The 16,338-nt window shown below is 47.9% G+C and overlaps 3 protein-coding genes across 10 annotated transcripts in view; 2 read left to right on the top strand and 1 right to left on the bottom strand.

Annotated features, from left to right (window-relative positions):
- The first annotated feature begins 57 nt into the window (after positions 1–57).
- On the top strand, positions 58–13,419 carry LOC144132896 (uncharacterized). 3 transcript variants are annotated; one of them, XM_077665620.1, is made up of 4 exons: positions 1,241–2,782; positions 7,975–8,005; positions 8,648–8,790; positions 11,668–13,419. In XM_077665620.1, the coding sequence occupies exons 1-4, from the start codon at positions 1,370–1,372 to the stop codon at positions 11,719–11,721; spliced, it is 1,641 nt and encodes a 546-aa protein (XP_077521746.1). In that variant the 5' UTR covers positions 1,241–1,369; the 3' UTR covers positions 11,722–13,419. The 3 variants fall into 3 exon arrangements, with proteins under 3 accessions (XP_077521744.1, XP_077521745.1, XP_077521746.1); XM_077665618.1 differs by lacking the exons at positions 7,975–8,005; positions 8,648–8,790; positions 11,668–13,419 and adding an exon at positions 58–192 and having other exon boundaries at positions 1,241–4,771; XM_077665619.1 differs by lacking the exons at positions 7,975–8,005; positions 8,648–8,790; positions 11,668–13,419 and adding an exon at positions 479–700 and having other exon boundaries at positions 1,241–4,771.
- On the top strand, positions 5,920–6,722 carry LOC144132897 (histone H2A-like). The gene has a single exon (XM_077665621.1). It carries the CDS (start codon positions 5,999–6,001, stop codon positions 6,416–6,418), a length of 420 nt encoding a protein of 139 aa, XP_077521747.1. The 5' UTR covers positions 5,920–5,998; the 3' UTR covers positions 6,419–6,722.
- A 162-nt stretch (positions 13,420–13,581) lies between the features above and the next one.
- The window catches only part of LOC144132894 (equilibrative nucleoside transporter 3-like), an 85,341-nt gene continuing 82,584 nt past the window's right edge, over positions 13,582–16,338 (bottom strand). For 3 of the 6 annotated variants that reach the window (XM_077665612.1, XM_077665617.1, XM_077665613.1), the window contains 2 exons: positions 15,828–16,027; positions 13,582–14,346 (listed from right to left, as the gene is read on the bottom strand). In XM_077665612.1, coding sequence (XP_077521738.1) covers positions 14,235–14,346; positions 15,828–16,027 — 312 coding nt within the window. In that variant the 3' untranslated portion in view covers positions 13,582–14,234. The remainder of the gene's footprint in view (positions 14,347–15,827; positions 16,028–16,338) is intronic. The other 3 variants (XM_077665614.1, XM_077665615.1, XM_077665616.1) reach the window with 1 other exon arrangement.

Here is a 16,338-nt window from a genome sequence, read left to right as displayed (position 1 = left end):
ATCAATACTTACCGCTTTGGTTGATCCATGAGCGAAATAAGTTGCTGTGACGTCACAGCCAAAATCACAAAACAGAAAATGGAGAAGTCATTTCCTGTGTGACCATTTTTCGCAGCGCATGGTTGAGTTTCTCTTTTATTCCCTACTCTTTGCCATTTCGTGGCCCATGGAGCAATCATCGATTGTTTCAACGTAAGTACGGAACCTTCTGAAACTCGCCCCGTGATTCTTGAGCCCACGCTTTCGCGCTGAGCGCCCTGTTTTGGGACACGAAGCAGTCGCTGTACCTAAAGAGGAAAAATGAAAGCTGCCTTTGGAGGAAAGAAGTCATTTTATTCACTAAAGTTAGAAATCTTAACCCGCAAGTGTTGGGTGATCAGAAAACCGCAATTAATTGCACACTACGCGCGTGACCTAGTTTCTTAAGTTTTCTATCCGAGGCGAGTTGCTCGTAGCAGTACGGTTGCGTTGTGCTATCGATCTTCGCTTCAGGAAGTTGTGTAGGTCGCGAGGGTAGGCTACGTTCTACGTATACATGGGGCGGCTCGGTGGCTGCTTGCACCTCTTATCGTGTGGCGTGTTCGGAAAAGCGTATCAGCACGTTGTGATGACTATGAAAGGGTGCGGTCATCTTTCGTGACGCCTTCGTTCCGCTCGTTCCTGGCGAACTGCAGCTGGTGTCTGCTAAGCCTCGTTACGCGTATGTTTGGTTTTGCTTTTGTTGCGTTTTTGATTCCGCTACGCGATTCCTGAATGGGAGGCGCTGTGACTCCCGTGGCGTGTATCATCATGTTGTAAACGGCTGCCGTTCGCTAACCGACCTTTGCGCCTCTGCCGTTTCGTCATCGTCGCGGCTGCATGTTTCGTGTCTTCGAGTTAATTAAAGGGGCGTATACATCAGAGGCGTGTAGTTTATTGCGGATTCAGTTCCTTACAGCCTTGGGTGCGCTTGCATTAGCGGCGTGCTCAACCATCCCGTAGCCGTGACCTGCGGCTGAAGCCGTGCTTCGTTAATAGTTTCTTTTTATTGCCTTCAAGAGTGCGTCATTGGGAACTCCGTTTCACCGCGATTGCCCGGTTTGTGCACACTTTTTCGAAGAAGCCGCGACTTGTTCCCTCAACTCTCTTATCGCGTATGATAGTTTCGAGTGTCTGGACTGCGTACGCGTTCTTGCACCTCGTGCCGATTCACAGCTAGCGTGGTGGCTGTACTCACTGTATGACGTCGTTTCCGTTACAGATGACGGCCGCGACCGGCAAGACCGACGGAACTCGCGCCCTTCCGCTCGGCGTCGGGTTTCTTTGGCCGCTAGCCGTGCCGCGCTATTAGGCGCGCGTTCGTGCGAGACTCCGTCACGGCGGGAACGACATGTCGAGCTCGGACACGGACCCGACAGACACCGGAGGACGGCAGTCGCCGGACGCCGGTCAGCCGAGCGGAATGTCTGGCGATAGCGGCGAAGGGTCGTCGTCATCGGCAGCCACTCAGACGGAGGAGAAGACGACGCCTGGCGTTCGCCAGAAGCTAAGGACACTGACTTTCGGAAGGCGCCGCAAGAACAACGCCGCTGCCTCGACGCCTGGGGCGTCGACGAGTGCGACCGCTTCGTCGATGCCACCCAAGGAACAGCAACCGTCCCGAGACTGCGCCAGTGCCAAGCCGAGAAAGGGCACGTGGGGTTTCAAGCTCGGCTGCAGATCTCGCCGCACGTCGTCTGCCACTGACCCGGTTGCTGCCGATCCTCCCACGGGCTGTCCCATCTGCATATGCACTGGCTACCGTCGCACCGAAGAGCACACGCTCGGCCCGAAGGTTGTCTTCAAGGCCTCTCAGCCTCGCGGTGACAAGAAGGGACCGTCCTCGGCTGGCTCCGTCGCTTGCGGTGGCGCGGCTGACGGGAAGTTTCGTGGCGATGAATACCAGATGGACGATTGGGACGAACGGGCTCGCAAAGAGCGGGCTCGGGAGATCGAAGAAGGTGTCGACCCACCTCCGGGCTTCCGTGCCGACGGCTCTCGGCCCTCGTCCTCCAGTGAAGCGAGCGAGTCGTCGAACCCCTCGGAGCGGCCGAGGACTCAGGCCTCGCAGAGCCAGTCACCTCACCAGCAACAGCCGGTTCAGCAGCAGCTTCCAGAGCTGGCCCTCGCCCTACGTAATCAGCTCAGCTTGTCTGCGGGCCAGGGGCCCCCAGAGGGCCTCTCGGTCCCATGGGAGGTGCTGAGCCGGATCTGGGACGTGGCCCCGCAGGTGCACACGCAAGTGGACTACATGCACTGTCTGGTGCCTGACCTGCTCGGCATCACGTCCTGCAGCTTCTACTGGGGCAAGATGGACCGGTACGAGGCCGAACGCTTACTCGAGAACAAGCCGGAGGGGACGTTCCTCCTGAGAGACTCCGCGCAGGAAGAGTATCTATTCTCGGTGAGCTTCCGCCGGTACGGCCGGTCACTCCACGCGCGGGTGGAGCAGTGGAATCACCGGTTCAGCTTCGATTCACACGACCCCGGGGTGTTCTCGTCACGCACGGTGTGTGGCCTGGTCGAGCACTACAAGGACCCCTCGTGCTGCATGTACTTCGAGCCCATGCTAACGCGCCCCTTGCACCGGACTTTCGTGTTTCCCCTGCAGCACCTGGCACGTGCAGTCATCTGCTCGTGCATCGCGTACGATGGGGCCGCAAAGCTTCCACTGCCGCGAAGCCTCAAGAGCTACCTGCGGGAGTACCATTACAAGCAGCGGGTGCGAGTACGCCAGATTGAAGATGGCGGCACAGCGGTGGACGTCGGCTTCGGACCCGGTGTCAGCAGAGGGTACGGGCTGCTGGGTGCATCCACTCTGAGCAGTTGTCATGGTGGCCCAGATGCAGGTGGAAGGCCGTGACACACAGCGGGCCCTGCGCCCTCTAGGCCCCAGCTTATTCACATGGATAGTGTCAGGAGCTTATCGGTGGCCTCCTCGGTGTGTGGGGCAAAATTAGCAGTGGGAGATGCAAAGCTCATATCTTTAGTGCGTCGTAGTGAAATATTTCTGCACGGCATTTGTTGATGCCGAGTGTCTGAACAAGATGTCCATACATTATGCAAGTTAGGTCAGGTCAGCTGTAATTGCCACTGGTGCAGAGGCTGCTTTTCATTCAGTGGACTTCCTACAGTAATATAGTGACTGCTGAGAAGTGAACGTGCAGTTGTTGAACATTTACTCCCACGAATGACATGACTGGTGCTACAGTGCTGCTGTTCAAAGATCTGTTGATGCTGTGCTTTTTGCAGCATGCAACATCTTTTCTGAGCCTCTGTAGTGTTAAAATAATGCAGCGTAAGTAGTGCTGCATTTGGCAAAAAGAGCTTCGGAACAACACTAGTGCTATCTCATCTGGTGACTTGAATCACCTGTCGCTGTCGTTCTTCTGACTTGTGTTACAGCAAAACCCTGATCATTATGTTTTTTGCGAGAAACATACGGATGAATGAACGTGTTTTAGCTTGTCTTTTTTTTTTGTGCTTTCCCTAGTACCTGCGTATCGAAAAAGGAAGTCCCTTTATTATCAGCTGTCCCATGTGCACCTTAATGGTTTTACCTGTGTTATTAATGTGCTTTGTGATTGATTGTATTTTGTTTGACCGGGTCATGTCTACAAGAAGTTCTTTTATAGGTCAACATAGTAATTTTTGCTTAATGGAGATGAATTAACATATGTATTATATTGTATTATTCACTTTTTTGTTGATTTAGCAGTAGGTTATTTCTTTGAGCAACATGCACTTGGGAATTGGACTGTGTATTGACTAGTAGTTAAATTTATTTTACTCTTGACTTACTGTTTAGAACATGAGTTTATGGTAAATGACTTTTTCACTGTAGTGAGCAATTAGAGCATTGGTTGATGTGTGCAGGCATGGCAAGAGAAAGCCCATTCATTTTACTGTGGAATACTTGTTTTCAGAGTGGATTCTTTTGACAGGCCTGCTGGTGCTAAAGCAGGGGGTATACTGTGGAGTTTTGTCAGTACGAATCCTGAGATACTACTACCTTTGCTCAACCCTCTCTGTAACTTCACTCTTAATATAAATTGGGGCAGGAGAGTTAGCATGCCCCAACCTGCTCATGACTGTCCGTATATGGGTGTTGCAACCGTTATGGTGTCTAGCATTGTGTGTCGGACAACAACGTGCTTGCAGTGCGAGTTTTTATCCAGGCCCTTTCAAGCAGTCTCACACGTGTTTGTTGGATCTGGTTGACAGGTTTATTGGCCCTTTAGAGATAAAAAAAAAAATTGTCTTTGCTGGTTTATTTCGAAGCAAGCTAAACATTTGCTGCGCATGCAACAGCACGAACAAAGAGAGGAATGTGCAGCATCTTGGAGAGGTTTTATTATTAACTCATGCCAACAGTTTTGCCAATGCTGCAGCAGTGAATGGAGTGTTCACTGAGTACAAAAACTGTTTTTGATATTGGATATAACTATGGAAGCAAGGTAAAAATCGTTTTCAACTGTTACAGCTACATATGTAATGTGTAAGAAAACGAAACGCTATTACACGTACACTTCCATGTCTATCAAGTAGGAAAAAAAGTTTTTTTTATGTATAAGCACTTATTTATTGTCCCAGTCTGTCTTGTACATTATGCTCTGTATTTTAACTGTTTTTACCCACTGTATATAGTGTAAGTAATGTCCTTAGTGTCCTATCAATCTCTGCGTTTATTATCACTGCTCACGTCTGTTGGTTGTCCATGATTCAGTGTGTAAAATAAAGGAAATTGAAAGTACCGCAGTGTTTTTAGTACTTGCATAAAATACGCAAGCTGCCACAAACAGATAGTTGCATTGGGGTGATGAGTATTGCAGTGCTGGCCTAAAGGGGATAAAAGTTTTGGAGCAGTTATGGCTTGTATTCTCCATTTTTCAACTGTAGAAAGGAAAACTGCTCTAAAACTTTCCTGCTCATAAAAAAAAAAAATGCGTTATCAGGTGAGGAGGTGTTTTCAGAGCAGATCACCCCAGTGGAAAAATAGTGGGAAGAATTAGATATGCATATGCATTTTCTTGTATATGAGGCATTAAAAGTGCTGACCAGCTGTGTTTGGAGTAGTGAGCACTGTTCACTAGCAAATGTGTCGCTATGCCGTGAAAGTTTTTCTGGATATACTGTATTTGTTATTGCTTCTTGCTTTATTTTGTCTCCTATTACTTCTGTTTCGCTCAGATGTACTTATTTCATCAGCAAAACTCATCGATGCTCTTTGGGAGCCTATGGAGTATCGTTACAACCTTGCTCGTTCGATATTTTACACGAAGTCAGCTGTCGTGATGGGCCAATGCTGTCCGGGTAGCAACACTCATCCGGGACAACTTGCAACGGCTACGCGGCCAGAAGCACAGTGGTCAGGAGCTACAAAGCGAAGGCATGCTGCATTCACGCGTTCTCCAGAAAATATACATCACTGGAGTCTGAAGGCCAACCCTCTCAAGATATGGACCTTGTCCTAGCTTCAGCTTCAACAAACACAGAGTTATCCTATCATTGCAGTCAAAGGTAACGACATCTTTGACAACGGACTTCTTCCTGCATAATTGTGGCAAAAACGGCAAAACCACGGGTACAGTGAAGCACGGGACAAAATCGAAAGTAGTCGGGTCGGAACCACCGGAAACTTCCCCCTTGGCTGTTCGGCTCCTAGCTCCCCCCTTAATGGTGTTGTTTTTGGTCCAACTTTGTTGACGCAGTTGAGCTGTATTTCAGTGCGAAAAAATTTAACGTCAACAACTTGCTTTTAGCACTTTAAGTTAGAGCCAGTTAGCATTATTTTCAGAAGTCGCCACGGTGTCAGTAGTGCGCTGCGAGCGCACCTCTTACTTCCGTCTGGCAACACTGACACAACTTTGTCTCCCTATAAATAGCGTTTCGCGGCATTTCTCTCTTCCTGTCAGCTACAGCAGCAGTAGCAGCGCTATTTTATTCCCGTTTGTCAGCGTTTGCGCCGTCCGAGAAAAAAATGTCTGGTCGCGGCAAGGGCGGGAAGGCCAAGGCGAAGGGGAAGTCTCGTTCTTCGCGGGCCGGTCTTCAGTTCCCGGTGGGCCGCATCCATCGACTGCTGCGTAAGGGCAACTACAGCGAGCGAGTCGGAGCCGGCGCCCCCGTCTACCTCGCCGCCGTCCTGGAGTACCTGGCCGCCGAAGTGCTGGAGTTGGCGGGAAACGCAGCCCGCGACAACAAGAAGACCCGCATCATCCCCCGCCACCTGCAGCTCGCCATCCGCAACGATGAGGAGCTTAACAAGCTTCTCTCCGGCGTCACCATCTCGCAAGGCGGTGTCCTGCCAAACATCCAGGCCGTCCTGCTGCCGAAGAAGACCGGCCAGACCAGCACAGGCGGCAAGCCCGGCAAGAAAGGCGGCTCCAGCCAGGAGTTCTGAGGACTTTCTCAGTTTTTAGTTGTTTCTTCACTAAACCTGCCGGCTGCTTAGCTGTCCGTTTTCCTTGCCGCGCATTCATTTCATGTTCATTATTAGCAGTCATTTTGCTCTGGCGTTAGGCCTAGAGCCCGTACAATTTTTTTTTCTTCAGCCAGTAGCATGTTTACAATCGCCGATTTCCTCCCTTTTGTCGTGTATCATTGCTCCTGCCCATTGTCAAGATTTTATTTTCACGCGGAGCCTCGTGAAAGTTGTCAAACAGGCGTGTCATGGATGGCTGAAAATAAACATCTTCAACTGTGTATTTTTGTGTATTTTTTCTTCCTACCGCTGGAAGTGTCGTTGAACTCCGCGGTGAAATGCATGCATGAAGGTGCACCTTTGCGCGCTGGACCGTACAGAGCTTAAGGTTGCCGCCGGCTTCGGTTTCAGCTTTCAATCTTGTGGCTGTCATTTTACAAATGCTTTGAATGACACAATTTTTCCAAAGGTGCTGCAAATTGGCGGAAGTGCTGCTAGTAGCAAGCGTTTTTTTTTTTGGCCAATGATTCGACCAAGGGTAGCTAAGCGTCCGAATTGTTTGCAATGTAGTAAGTACTTTGGTGTCTCGAAAACCGTAGTTGAGCGAGACAGAAATTTCCCGGTAAAAATCAAAATGGCTGCTGCTTGCTACCCGTTCGCGCCATTTTTACGTGATTTGAATATATTTCGCTCGCGGCGTTCGGCAAGAATCTTAGCAAATGAAACGCGTCATTCGTAGCACGTTGTGCAGCGATCCGCCCTCTTGTCTGTATTTCAGTATCTAAGATGTTTGCGCGGCACACATTTCTTTTTAACCGTTCCATCAGCTGCGCGTTTGGCTGCAATCGTCACGTATGTGACATTTTTCAACACTAGAGGGCTTGCTTTTACGAGGCGTGCGCCGGAGGTTACTTGGGGAGCGAGGACCGCAGGACGTCGGTCGGGGAAAGTAGATCGGTTTAATACTTTCTGGACTTCAAAAATTTCTCCTCATGGTTGAAATGAGCGTTATGGTGTCCAAAACAGCGCTTAGTGTTGCTGCCGGGGTGTGTGGCACCCTTTTCCTAGGGTACTGTATCTATTTCGACCGCAAGCGCCGAAGCGATCCACTCTTCAAGCAGAAGCTGAGGGAACGTGAGTTGTCACCCAAAACGGCGTCATGCCGCTCTTTCGTTCGGGACATGTCGTTCTTGCACCGTGTACGCTTCCTGTGTGGCCGTAGAGCGCAAGTTCTGTTGTGCGAACGATTAAACGAGTCTCCGCCAGCGAGACCCCACGTGGGAAGTCATTTGCACGGATTGCAGTAACCGAGGCTGACAGCGCAGAAAAGCTCGTTAGTTAATGTAGTGCTCAACTGCCTTTCAGGGCGTGCCAAGGCACAGGAACAGAAAGAACAAGCACGCAGGGGCACCGGAAAGGTAAGGAACGCTAGTGTGGTGTCATCTTTCTCGGCCAAGTCCCTTGACAATGGCTCGTGTGCGCAGCTCCCGGACCTGAAGGACTATGACGCCGTGCAGAAGTTCTTTATCCACGAGGTCCAGATGGGCGAAGAACTGCTGGCGCAAGGTAAAGCGCTCTTCGAACGCTCTTTGCACTTGAACGCTCCTGTGGATCTCGCGACGGTGCGGTTGCGAGTTTGAACATGGCTAGCTGTGAATTCTGCCCCAGCTGACGCACGATTTAGTGGTTTGCAGTAAGCATTTGCGTTGAATTAGCGTTAGCATGTGGTTGGGAGTGTATAATGCTTTTGGAGATAATAATTAGTGCGGCTCCGTTGCGTTTACCTTTTTTTTTTAGAGCTTTGTTTACGCCCACTCGTGACGTTTTCGACACGTTAAAGCTTGTCACCAGGCTTAACACTTTTCAGTCAGCAGAGTCCTTAAGCCATATCTTGTCCCCATGTCTGACACCAGATTGTCACCACAGACATCCCGACAAAGCACAGCAAATACATCCAAGCTCTTCGAATTCGATTAATTTTACTTTGTGTGATTGGCTGATTGCATGCTTTTTTTTTTTTCAACAAATGGCTCCACAAATGAAGCTACATTTTTCTGTCATTATAACACTTGACAGGTGTACCAAACTGTGCCACCTCGCAGTTAAACTATTCACATGGGATTAGGGACTTGTAAAGGAATTTTTGTCTCATAACAGGGGGGGACCACGCAGTAGAACTTCAATTTCTTGCGTGTGCTCTCTCCGCAGGTGACATTGAGAATGGTGTTGAGCATCTGAGCAGTGCTGTGGCCGTGTGCGGCCAGCCTCAGCAGTTGCTGCAAGTGCTGCAGCAGACCCTGCCTCCCCAGGTGTTCCACCTGCTCCTGCAGCGCCTGCCTGTGGTCTCACAGGTGCGAACTCTCTTTTTTGTGCTCACAACCACAGTTGGAGCGCTCACTTGCTTAAAATGCCACAATTATCCTCTTTTGCTTCTTGAACAAAGTCTGTCAGCATTGTCAAGTTCCTCTCCGTGGCACAAGTTTCTTTTATTGCAGGATGCCCGATCTGATTTCTGTGTGTGCCTATATTATAGTATTGATTGCTGTTATGAAATCACCTTGTTTTCTAGAAAAGTTGACATCAGTTTGAGGGGAGTTTTCATAAAACGGTGAAGTAAAAAAGTTTCAGCAGTTTTTTTTTCTGTAATAATCTAAATTTCACATCATACATCCGTCTCCGCCCATCACCAAAAGCATGCGGTCGACAAATGGCATCTGTGTCACCAGTGTTTAGCATCGTTCGCTTCAATAGGTGTTTGCTGTATGGCGGTGCAATCCGGTGATTTTGTGACACCCGACTGCGCTGGCCAGTCGTGGTGAAATAATGCGAACATGCTGTATGCTGGCCCTGAAATTTAGGTGAGCATATTTTAGGCCAGGTTTAAAAAAAAAATTCAATTCTCAGCGACAAAAGCGATGGTGGTGGGCTTGCTATGCAAGTGGGTGCATTACGCGAGTAAACGTGGTAAGTGTGTGTTATGTCTTGGGTCCTGCTGAGCATGCTCCGACAGTAATGTTGAGCATTTCCTATTCCCCTTCACATGTAATATGGAAAGGCCCATGAAGACCGTGCCGCAGTTTTACCAGCCCTGATTAATAGCGCTTTGCTATGCACGGGTTGAAAGTTGGGAATTTGGAGCATTAGCGTTGAAGTAGTGCCAGGTAGTATTCAGCAGAATTTCAGAGGTAAATATATGCGTGTGTTCTTTGCATTTGTAATGAAAATGGTTCAGCTTGACCACTTTTGGCAAATGCCACTTTATTGAAATTCAGTATAGTTAAACTTTCCACACCCTCTCTGATGGTCAGTTGGTGCTCTTCATGAGCGATGAATGATGATGACACGCTGGCCGGTAATCGAATACACGGCGGTTAGCAGTACGATGAGCCTTCGGGTCTTCGTCTGCTTGTCCGGTGACACAGTTGGGGCAGCAACTCAAACTTCTTAACAACAAAACTAATTTACTAAAGACGGGATCGAAATACAAGGCAGGTCAGAAAAAGGCAGTTTAAAAGAAGGCTGTTTAAAAGTGGCCGAGACTGAGACTTGGCACGCTCCTCTCAACTCTTTGTTTGCAGCAGGTTTTAAACCCTTCGATAATTGGGCCGAGCTTTACTATTCCAGCTCTCGCCCAATTTCAACCAATGGCCGTACAACGGCACCACGCATACAGATGGGTGGAGCCTAGGGCTCGGCAGAGCCCAATTCTGTGGAGCTCTGAACCGCCTCGAAAGTGCAGGGCACGCGGTTTCATGTACGTAGCTCGACACATGTGCAGCCTACGAGGCGCCCCCGCATTGCAGTCTCTGCTGACAGTAAAAAGAAACCCATCGCTCAGCTTGACAGCAGAGTCAGACATCGCCGATTTTAGTGACCCCCACCCCACTTGAGAGCACGTCCCTCTTCGGTAAAAAGGTCGTCTGCCCTCGGCAACCCTGACAAGTTCATTAGTGGTTCCCTGTTATGCTCGACTCCTACCGCAAGGTTGCCTGAGGACTGGAAATAAGCGATTTCTTCGAGCCAGCCTCGGCACAATGGAAGAACGTCCCCCTCGGGTATGGGCGGTCAGCAGGGGAGGAGACTGCGAGACGCGCAGCAGCGTGCAGCGGCAAGTGTACAGTGGCCAGTCATCGCCGGAGCCGAAAGGAATTAGCGCTGGTGCCGTGCCGTTCAGCAACCTCCCCTCTCCTTCCCACTGAGACGTCAGTGCCCGGGGAAAGGGGGAAATGACCCACCGGCGCCTTAGCTTTATTACTTAACAAATAAGTACGTTTTCGTGAAGGCTTTCATTGGGAATTGTATGCTGCCTTTGCAGTATACAATATTTGTTGCCGATGATTTCGCTAATGGGAGGTAATTACATAATAGCAGTGTTTTATTTCAGCTGAGAACCGCCAAAGAGCATTGATCTTATTTGCCAGTTTATAATGCCGTCCAGCCACATTATCAAGTTGCTGCTGTACTGCATGAATCATGAGCTCCGGTATCTGAAAAAGCAGAGGGCAATGCATTTTTTTAGCATAAGCAGCCATACAAGGGGGCTAAATTGGGCTTTCATTTTGTGTACATTGTAATCCAAGGTGCCACATTCTGCAACAGCCTTTACACAACGCCGTGAAGGTTTCTTGAGAAGCAAGATGCAATGTTTACTTTGGCATAATTACTCTACTGCATTTGTGGTGTGCATGGTGAGAAACAGTAGTGGAGAAAGGCGACGTTGTGCAGCTAATTGTTGCATCATTGCCACCTGCACTCGAATAGGCCGCCCTAAGGCCTGCATAGCATTAAAACCACAGTTTTAAGCAGCGAAAGTCACGAGTAATGTGCACACCTTGTGTCAGCACATGAACCAAGTTTCTCTGACTGGGTTCCGAGGAACCATTAAGTTCCTTGGAGTGCTGATTTTGGCTCCCCGAGCATCTGAATCCATGCATGCCTGAGCCTCCGCCTTCGTTTGCCTGACTGCGAGACTGATCATACTGTAATTAGTCCTTTGTGTAGTAGACAGTTTCCTTATTCAGCTAGTCATTATTAATTGATTTTGGGCATTTCTTGAAGAGCTATGCATCTTCATGCTAATCTTTGCATGGATTTCAGATAGGCAGGAAGGAATGGAATTTGAGACACACAGAGTTCTTGAGAATTTTTTGAGGCTGAAAAGGTTGAGAACACTTGCCGTCCTGCTATGTTGTGCCTTGCTCATTCGGTGCCACCTTTTCGTGCTGCAGCGCTTGGCGGACAGTGCTGGAGGCCCCCCGCTGGTTGAGGACGATGTTGAGTAAGTGTCAGCAACGTTCGAAGCTCACAGACCCTGCCTGCACCGACTGACTGGCAACTGTTGCTCCTCGTACCTTTTGTTCTGCAACATTTTTTTGTTATTGAGTGCTAGTGACTTGGATTAGCAGGTTGGATGTGACACTGGCCTGCAAAATTGTTTGGCACAGACGTGCGTTTAGCCCCGACGTGTGTACCGTTTTTAGTCGGAATGCAAGGAATACCTCGGCATTTTCAGCATTGCTTTTCCTTGTGCAATCTGTTTTGACGAGTTGTATTTCATTACATCTTCTGCACTTGTTTTAATTTTCAGCAGCTTTTCCTCGTTCAATGTGTGCCGAACTGTGTCCAACTATAATTGCAGCCTGTCATGAGCCAAGATGGCTCGGCTACTGAATGTTACATTGAACTATGCTGCAAGGCGCTTTTTTTTTGCTAGCCATGAAACTGAAAACAGAGTCAAGATGTAATAAGCGCAGTGACAGTTTTGGTGTTTGTTGACCGAGGAATTAAATATTTCAGATGTGTGCTATAGAATCGTGTCTGTTGACATAACACTGAGTTGAACCCTGGCTGAAGTAACCTGGAATGCTGTGGCCCTTTGCAGCACGCTAATTGACACTGTTGACTAGAGGGTGTTGGCTGGTCATTACATTCGCGATTGCAAGAATGCACTACATCTGTCCTCATTCTTCTCGCCACATAACCGGGAATGTTGCACCAGAAAGAGCACATGCCAACCCGTCAACGTGATTAGCATTCATCAGTCGGGGGCCTTTTTCTCCGTCACTGGCGTCCTCTGCGCTCTCGCTCCCCACTGGCTTGTGTGTGCATAGCTACTGGTAGAGTGACAGGGTGAGAATTGGCAGGAAGCAAGTAAACAAAGAAAGTGCGCACCATAATTACGATTTGAAGCATACTGCTTTGTTCTTTTTATGTCAAGCCTGCCCTTCCTAAAGAAGCTTGGTGAAAAGCTTTACACAAGGCCTGCCTTATTTTTTTATTTTTAAGGTAGTGGTACGCAGTTTAAAAATGGTTTCCACATTGACACAAATATTTGAGCTGAGTGTATCCAATTGGATACTCTTGTTTAGAGCGAAATGTGTGGACAGACATGAACAGAGTGAGCGGTGCCTAGATGCGGGCAGGTTTCTTTTTTACCCGTGCCATTCTGCACATTTCGTGCCCAAGTTGTTTTTCAAAAGGGTGCATCATGTGCAAAAGCTCATCTGTTTGTGCTGATTCAACATTGTTGGTGCCATTTTGTGTTTGGAATTTTGTAATGCTCTGCCGCTGCGTTAATGGAAGAGCTTGTGAAAAGCAGGAACATGTAGATGCACACAGCTAGCCTTTACTTGGGTTGGCTGCCGCTGCGTCTGTTAGCCCAAGTTGATATTATTGGCAAAAGGAATTTAAACATTGCAAATGCCAGGACTATCTCTGGTGACGTGATGTTGTTGGCTGTTGATGTTAATCTGTATATTAGTTGCAATACAATCTGGAGATGTTCTGTTTTTCCTTTCCGTCATCTTCTCTTGACAGCGCAGTTTCTCGAGTCTGTGCAATGCTTATTTAGTGAGGGTTTGTTTTGTTGCGGTATGAAATCATTTCTTGAAAGACGAAATACCAAAGTGACCTCTATTTTTTTTGTTGGGCCATGCTCAACCTGTTGTAGCATGTGTCATGGAATAAACAGTTCTACAGAACATGCACCATGTTGCTCAGCACACAACAGGCATGTAAATATCACCTAACATGGCATCCAGGTAAACGAACCTCCAGCGACCGTTCCGCAGTTTCCTTGCAACGGACTGCATTGCCCGTTGTGGAAGTACCAGGCATGTTGGCTGTGAGAGAGAATGCAATGCTTTGCACGAAAATACAAATTGTTTTATTTACAACACCGATTGTAAGCATGCAGCCAAATAAAACCAGGGCCAAACATTTGATAATGCACTGTGCCGTATGCCGTGGCACACCCTGCTTCGAGACCGCTTTGTATGGTCATGTCAAAGGTGAAATCTTTGGGTTGTAGCCACGTAGCATATCGGCATGCTTTACGTGTACTGTCACCACATGATGATGTATAAGCTGCCATGATGAGAGGCCTGTGAAAGCAGCTAGCGAGGCAACGTATTGGCTTTGTGGGTGCAGCAGGGCCGGTAGTTCTAGACTTTGACCAGACACTGACAGTCGCACTTCTAGACCTCAGTTTGTGTGGCTGACCGTGTGTCATGCAAATTCACTATGATAGGACCGGTTTGATGTTGCTCATTTGTACTGAGTCAGGTTTTCAATGGCGCTTGTTGGCCTAATGCTGCTTTGTCTGTGTTGCGTCATGATGATCACACATCACTTTACGTGTCTTGAGCTGCGAGATAGCGCACAGACATCTGCGTATTTAGGTGGATGTTGTAGTGCAGGCTGCAGTCTAGGCTTTGGGCATTGTCGCGTTGCACTGGGAAGTCAGCAGCACAGGGGAAATGTCTTTGGCCTCTGCTTTGCCCAGTGAGAGGCATGTTTAGAGGAGCTTCACAGTTCCATAGGAAGACACAGATCCTAAAAGCAGCCCAAGTCCTAGAAACACTGCAGCCATGGAGCCAGCCATTTCCTGGTTCTCTGTCGATGTTGACCTTGAAAAAGAAGAAAACAGTGTAGAATTAAGCCCTCTGCCATAATAATTAAGTGGCTGATGAATAGCCAGGTTTTGTCTGCTGAAGTGATCTATAATGAAACATAAGAAATGTGAGCTGAAAATGTCATTGCATTAGCACCAAAATTCTTCTTGTTTCCTTTAAGCAGCTAGACTACATATAGCAAAGCTCTGGTTAGTTTTTTTTTGTTTGTGTATGTAGAAAAGAACAGGTCTTGGTGTAGTTAACCTGAAATCATACTCCAACTAGGAGTGGACAAAAATACTGGAGGGCCTCAACGTGAAACCTTGAAAGGTGGCATTAGATTAACTGTTCACTAGTACTCAGTCAAAAAAGCAGTACGCTTGTGAATGCATAATTGGCTTCATTTTGCTTTTCCAGTAAAATCTTTCGGTGATGAAGACAGTCAAGATTACACCTTTTAGTTCTCTTGCTGAGGCGTTATCACTTGTTCATTGTCTGCTCTAGTGACAAAACCGACATAGTTGCACAGAAAAACCATGTAATGTGTTCAACTCATGATGCAGAGGCTGTGTAATTGGTTGGGTGTCTTTCTGGAATGAGCAGAAACACTGTTCTAGGCATTGCATCATGTGTAGTCGGAAAAGAAGTTTGGTGGTGGGGCGGCATTTTTGTGCTTATTGGCCTCAATGTTGTGTACAAGGCTCGAGGCATGTGATAGAGTGCTTGTATAGAGAGGCAGCCATGTGAAGTTTGGAGAACCTCATTTACACAGGTTGTAATGCTGAGGGTTTAGGCTGGCGATGTTTGACGTGGAAGGCTGTCACCACTCTAGAGATGCACGGTAAAGCTAGTTTCTTGCTTTGAGTTCCAACAGTGCTGTCCTTGGCACGAGAATTTTTCTTTAATCAAGGTACTAAAACGTGCTTACTTCTGTTTATTTTTACCTCAAAGGCCCGCTAGGGGGCATTACATGAGGGGTAGCCTATTGAGTACATAGTTGCCGGCTTTTGTAATTGATGTGTATATGCGACTTTCTTTTTTGGGAGAGCCAGCTGCTGTTGAGAAAATCAGCAGGAAATCTTTACTGTTTTTATTGTTGGAACTGATTGCCCAGCCTTTAAAGTGTTTGTACTGATGAAATTGCAAAAATTTTGTTAGATTTGATTGAACAAGCCGAATTTGCTTTAAAATCAGCATCTCTTTAACCCATTTGCTTCCGAAGGTGGCGATTTGCCGTGCTTGATTTAAAATATTCGCTTTAAATACGCATCAACAAATGGTTTAGTTGCTCGAAGTTTCAAGCAGAGTACCTGCACAGGACACGGCTACCGGTGTTTGCCTTCTGAAAGTACTAAAGCTCACAAGTTTTATGAGCAAGGTGGAACGTTTAGCAGAATTTGAAACTCTTTGTGACCCATAGTGCCAGCTATTGAGTTTTCTCACATGGTAGTGCACAGAGCCTTGAGTAGCTATTTCTGCTGCTATGCAGCACTTACTTGGAGGCGTGTGTGAGTGCCGGTGTGACGAGGTAGCCATTGGATACGGAGAAGAGTACCATGAGGATGATGAAGACTGTGTCACTCTCGAACACTACTGGAAGGTTGTAGCGAGGGTATGCGTTGCAAAGCAGGAACAGGGGGATGAACACAACTCTGGCAATACAGAGGGCGAGGATCGTCTTCCTCCAGGTTGCTCGCTATAATTGGGAAAAAACGGCAGAGAGAAAAATGTCTTTAGTAAAACAGCTAGTCCGTCATTATTATGCAAGGACAGCTTTTCATGTGCTTGACGAGAGCTTCCTGGTATGTCTGGAGAAACTTGGATGAGATGACAGGCGCAGTTGCTACGGCACTCAATGTCTACGTCGCATTTAGGTTAGGTCTGTAAGGTTTAATGTCCAAAAGCAACTCGGGCTGTAAGGGAACTGTAATGTAGCTCCGGCACCGTACATTTTCGACCACCTGGGGTTCTTTTAACATGCGCTGATGTCGCACAATACACGGGCCT

Source organism: Amblyomma americanum, chromosome 5 (genome assembly GCF_052857255.1).
Source record: "Amblyomma americanum isolate KBUSLIRL-KWMA chromosome 5, ASM5285725v1, whole genome shotgun sequence".
NCBI lineage: Eukaryota > Metazoa > Arthropoda > Arachnida > Ixodida > Ixodidae > Amblyomma > Amblyomma americanum.
This window is presented reverse-complemented; position numbering and strand designations above follow the sequence as displayed.